The sequence below is a fragment of the Malurus melanocephalus genome, unplaced genomic scaffold (assembly GCF_030028575.1).
Source record: "Malurus melanocephalus ecotype Western Australia unplaced genomic scaffold, MMel_1.1 scaffold_421, whole genome shotgun sequence".
NCBI lineage: Eukaryota > Metazoa > Chordata > Aves > Passeriformes > Maluridae > Malurus > Malurus melanocephalus.
The window spans coordinates 29740-35832 of NW_026623653.1; the positions used below are offsets into that span (position 1 = coordinate 29740).

At 39.1% G+C, this 6093-nt stretch overlaps 1 protein-coding gene across 1 annotated transcript in view; it reads right to left on the minus strand.

Annotated features, from left to right (window-relative positions):
- Positions 1–6: 6 nt before the first annotated feature.
- Positions 7–6093, minus strand: part of CCND2 (cyclin D2) — a 26637-nt gene continuing 20550 nt past the window's right edge. The window contains exon 5 of the mRNA XM_057379758.1: positions 7–2341. Within this exon, the coding sequence (XP_057235741.1) occupies positions 2186–2341 (156 nt within the window). The 3' untranslated portion in view covers positions 7–2185. The remainder of the gene's footprint in view (positions 2342–6093) is intronic.

The window sequence follows — 6093 nt, forward strand, 5'->3', positions numbered from 1 at the left end:
AAAAAAAAAAAAAACCCAAAACCTGTACAGGGCATTTCCAGTAAATCAAAGAACTCATCATATCTCCACTTAACCATCTACTTCAGGATTTGAAATTTAAGCAGTAAAATAATATATTATAAAAATGTTTATAAAATAGCAGCACACTCAGTGAAACAATACAGCTAAGTACTGTTAATGTGAATAAGAATGAAACAAATCATAGCTTCTTAGCAGCGCAAAAAAAAACCAAAACCCAAAACCAAAAAACCCCCCAAAACCAAAAACCAACAAAACCTTAGAATCTTACTCCATTTTCTACCCTCATCTAGCCAAACAGGCTGAGTCCATACATATAATATTCTTCAAAGTAGCATGTTCTTTCTGGATTTTTGTCTTAAAAATGCAAACATTAACATTTCAACCAACAGCTTCATATTGGGTATCTGCAAACTGTTAATACAACTGTGCAACAAAAAAAAAAAAAAAAAACAAAAAAACAAAAAAAAACCAAAACAAAACAACAAAACCTCAAAAGTTGCTCCAACTCCTTTGTCATCTAAATGCCTCTTCATTACAGGTGGAGCAGGAAAATAAATTCAAGTACACTGAACACATGTTTGTAATAAAATTCCAAGTCACGAACCTTGATGTTTACCACCACGGCTGTTGCACCAGTAATTTTCTTTCCTTGTCCATAGATAAGCATGCAGGTGGTATTAAGATCCTTCTGTGACCCTGAACATTACAGATGGTCAGGCTTTTATCCGGAATGTCATGACAGGAATGTCATCGGAAGAGGGTGTTGGTATTTCCAGCAACACCACAGCTAACCAAGTACACCAGATTCTGGAAAATATTGACTATAAAAAGCTATACAATGATTTGCTTTTGTGACTTCTTTCTTTTTTTTCCTTTTCTTTTTTTTTTTTCTTTTTTTTTTCTCTCATTTTTTTAAAAAATTTTCTTTCCTTGGCAAAATTGTCATAAACCATCTCATTTAATCCCTTAGGAACAATTTTCAAAGTGCTTTTCGAATGAAATGGTTTACAAAAACGCTCACTGTGGATCAATAAAGTTCATGAAATGCTGAAAAAGTGTGTGGGGGGAGTGGGGGAACAGAGATGAGGGATCAAACCAAACCTCATCTTCTTTAACACAGTGAGGGGCTGTCACAAGGAAAAATGGACAGAGCATCATTTAAATGTCTTTGTGGCCAAGCTAAGAAGCTGCCAAAAGTTAACACGGACGTGAAGCATTACAGCTGTAAAGGAATATAATGTTTTTCCCARATGATGCATCACATCTTGCAAACCAAAGGTTGGAGGAGGGTCTGCCCAGCCAAYAGATCGGGATTGTGTGCATTCCCCCTACTGAATGTGAACACTTGGGAACTTTGGCTCGGCCCAGRGCTGGGTAAACGGAATTGCCCTCATGCCAAAGATGCTGCTGTGTTTAGAAYGAACCATTTCTGAATGAAAAGTAGAAAAAGTCAAGAGGAGGGGAGGGGAAATTGGAAAAAAAAAAAAGAAAAAAAGTAAAGTAAATCAACTGAAGAAAAACCCCAAAAGACACCTGCTCCTCTGGCTGGTAAAATAAAGCATCTTCTTTCTTAGGTAGCAGCTACCACAGACAGCAAGAGTAAACAAAACTACCATACAGAGTTCCAACAAACACTTCTGACTAATAATAGAGGTGACCGATCAGCAAATCACCTCTGCATTCAAAATGGTTCAATTGCTTCAGGGATCTTCTCCCACTTTGCCCTAAACCCCTTATTCTATTGCTTTGCAATCTAGTCAAGCCATAAAATCGCACACACGATTCCTTTCTTAAGTCTAAAAAAAGGGGTGTATGCACTACTTTGTAATACACAGACAAGTATACGCTACTTTGTTCCCACAAATGCAGGCTTACATTGATCTATCTACTTTGTATGCTTTTATAAGCATTTAATATCACTGATACATAATCAAATAGCAGTTACCAAATATATTGTGGGATTCCCTTCTGTAGAACATCACAGGCACCAAATGTTTGGGTTTTTTTTCATTTTTAAGTTTTTGTATGTTTTTTTTTTTTTTTTAACCTAAAAGAGCTTTAAATATGTTCTATGTGGGAGCAGATTAAAAAAAAATTCACTCTAAAAATAATAACAAAAATAAAGGGTCTGGGGGAGCAAGCGTGAGTTTGTGTGCCGATGTCCTCACAGGTTGATGTCTCTCACATCTGTGGGAGTGCTGGCCTGGTCCAGTTCATCCACTGTCTTGGAGGGGTTGCTCTGCTGCTGCTGCTGCCGGACTTGCCGCAGGCTGTTCACGAGCACCGCCTCGATCTGTTCCTGACAAGCTTTAAGACAGTCCTAGAGAAAAGAAAGCAAATCCCTCTATTTGTGAAGATAAACCCATTTTTTTTTTCCTTAGTAGGCTAGCAGAATTTGGAAGAGCATCAGTCAATCTGGTATTCCCAAGAAGTGTCTGCTCTGACACAAATCAACCTTGAATTCTGATAGGTAACCACTGTGTACAAACTCCATAGTTAAACAGTGTTAATGCTCTGTTTATTAGACTCTACATCGTAGTATTCTACTGGTCTTTGCTCAACAGGGCTCCCACCGAAGCTGTGGCTGCCCCTGGATCCTTGGAAGAGTCCAAGGCCAGGCTGGATGGGGCTCTGAGCACCCTGGGACAGTGGAAGGTGTCCCTGCCATGGCAGGGGGATGGAACTTGATGATCTCTAAGTTCYCAGAAATAAATGCAAAGGATTCACCACATTTAAAGCAGACATGGCAATGAAGACTACTATTAACTTACAGTATGTTCCACATTCTTGATAATACACTGGAAGACCAAATAATCTGGTTATTTAAGAAAAAAAAAAGTGAGAAAACAGTGACAAACCCTGAGTTATACGAGTAAATTAAAAACAAAACCCAAGCTCTAAGTGAACACAAAGCCAACCATGTTCAGGGTGTTGGGACTGGGAGTGTCAATCTGATACCGTGCAGGGGGRCACATGGTAATATAAGAAATGGCATTTTCCAGAGGCAGTGCTGAGGAGTCCTTCTGGAAAAGGTAAATACTGTAAACTTCATATATTTTCAAGTGTGGGGACACCAGTATGGAGACTCTTGTAAAAGACAACACTCATAATGTGCTTTTTTGGGGTTTAAGAACTCTTTTAAACCACATTTCAAAGTACTGCGTCCTTCTGAAAACAAGCCAGATTTTTTTTTAAGCAGCTTCCAGCTGAAAAGTTTAATGAGGCAATTTCCTTGCAGGCAGGCTTGGGGAAGGAAGGGTGGTGACATGCGGAACATGAGGCTTGWGCATTTGGAGTCAGCTTTGTCTGTTCCTAAACACCCTCATGTATGATCATTTACACCATCACTATACAAACTTCTGATGGGCAGTGTGATGATTCACGTAATGAATGAAAAGGCTGAAATCTCCAAGTAACCCTACAGAGAAATGAGTAATTTCTGATATCTTCATTTTGTAAATGAAAACAATTAAGTGGCCTCGACTGGAATTGTCACATGAATTTTATTTCATATGGGAATCCACAGGCCACTGTGTATCATTTCTCTGGTCTACACTTAGGTCTTGAACTTAAAATCACCAAATTCTTTAAAACAAAGAAACTTACAGTAAAATTATCAGCAYACTGCATTCAACATGAAATAACTTTCCAAAAAAGTGTTGCTATTTGCATACTAAAGCTCCTTGGAAGTTAATCTCACAGGTGAAAGGAAAAAAAACCCTAATTCAGTATATCTTATCAGCCCAGCTGTCAGAGCGTGATAAGGCAAGTGGCTTTATTGTATAGATGAGGGCACTACTGAACTTTCTGTCAATCCAAAGTTAAGGGACACGATAAAAAAAATACTAAAAACCCATCAGGACCAACAGCCTGGCCTTCCCATGACATAGCATTTTAAACCCCTCCCAGTTTCATGTGGATTTGCTGCATGGGTACATATTTTACTGCTGGATTTCCATTTCACAAGCTCTAAATAGCACTGACTACAGAGAATTAAGTTTTAAGAACGTCTCAAAGAAAAACCCCATGAATTGCATTATTTTCAGCAAATCTTCCTTGAAAGAACACTACAATGCACTGCAGTAATGACCCCAGATTTTGCAATACAAGGACTAGGCCATTCCTTCAGAATACTGCAGAGTTTGCCTTTGTTGTTTTTATAAAAAAAACCTTTTAAAGTGTATGTCACATGGATCAACTTCCCCATTCTTCTATATGGTCTAGTAGTTTTAATGATTAAAATAGTTCTGGTACTTTCCATTCCATAGTTTTATTTTTACTTGAGCATGTACAGAACTAAAAAGGCAATTAACTTTCAGGTTTCCTTTTTTTTTTTTTTTTTTTTTTTTTTTTTCTTTCATTCTGAAACTCTGTCATCCCTAGGTGATTTTACCAGCACGCTTGAAATGCATTTGAAGGGAAAGAAAAGCCTCTCTGTGCCTGATGAGGGGCAGCCTCACAGCTATGCTGGAAATGCTGGCAATGAAAATAACTGGAAGGAGGAATCAGCAGCTCTGTGGCATGATCTAGTTACTCAAGTCAAYAATCATTGAAGATTTTAATTTCCATTCACGAATGGAATATAGAAAGAATACACAAGTCCTAGGCAAGATCCTGCAGAATATTACATGTAATTCACTTTCTTGAACTTTTCATGACTATTATGGTACATGTATGCTCTATACTGGCTCCCAGCTTCCAGTTTTAAACTGGCATTCATGGTTCATTGGCAAGCTGTGAGGCAAGGCCTCCCACTCAACTCAACTCAACCAGCAGGCTCTTGCTTTGTACTGCCCMAGACGGCAGAGCTGGGAATGCTAAAAGAGCCTTCTGGCATTTTTGTGTTAAAGAGTGGTCAGTTTTTCACATATATTAATTATTTCACAAATAGGTGTTAAGGCCCMGATCTCTTCTTTTTTCTTCAAACTAATTATAGAAGGGAAATCAGAAAAGGACTTTTTTTARATGCAGGATCTAGTCTGATAAAGGGAAAGTATGGTGGAGATACCTGAAATGACAATACTGTTCCCTGGTCATGTATGCATTGCTTGGATAATCAAAGAAAGCAGCAATCAGACATGCATTGAAGAGTTGAGATTTACATAAATTCCAGTGTGGAACATGTCATCTGTACTCCYACACAAAAGCCAGCTGGATTCCTCCACTGGTTCACATTTAAGCCCCAATTCAGACTTCTCCAAAGCACATGCTTCATTGTTGACATAAACAGGGACTCCTTCCCAAAGTGGCCTTTGTGTGCTGAGCGCCGGCCTTTACCTCACTGACCTTCTCCAAAGCAAGAGCTGCAAAGCTGCTGCGAGAATATCTTATCTATTTCCTGTATTTACAGTGAGCTCACATCTCGTGGATGCAGTTTACAAACAGAAATACCTTCCCTCCTGAATGTGCGTTTTTACTGCTGTAACGAAAAGCATCAATCACAGATAAGTGACTATGCCTCTTTTTCCATCTGGAAGTATAGAAAATAGCAATTTGCTGTTCCAAAGGGCATGTCATATAGACTAACAACAAGGACATCTCATTCAAAAACTGAAAAAAACCCCAACACCTTCATCTATACCAGAACTTCTCTACTTACTGTTGCCACATTATTGCAAGAATGTAATAGGTAAGGTGACTAACATCACAGATGTGAAATATGGGACATTTTTCTCTGCAATTTTTTTGTCTTTTCAGCAGTTTCAGAAGGGTCTTTTCTGGACTCAGTTCCAGTTTGCTTCACCACTCAGTTCATTGGTTTCCTGCTGCTCCTGTAGGTATTTCTCATTGCAAACAGAAGAGGACAATGTTTTCAGAACTGGGAAAAGCGAGAGTAAAGCCAGAACAGCAGCAGAGCGATCCAGAGGTAGATGCCATGACACTTCCTGCTCAGTGTGACTCGGGATTTCTGGTAATCTCGACCAGATAATCCTCCGGAGATACGAGAAGGTATGGGATTACCCCACTCTAACCAACGCCCCAAGGCTTGATGGAAGGGGATTTTAAGGAAGCTGGAGGAGCAGAGCTGCAGGATTTTAAGGAAGCTGGAGGAGCAGAGCTGCAGGATTTTAA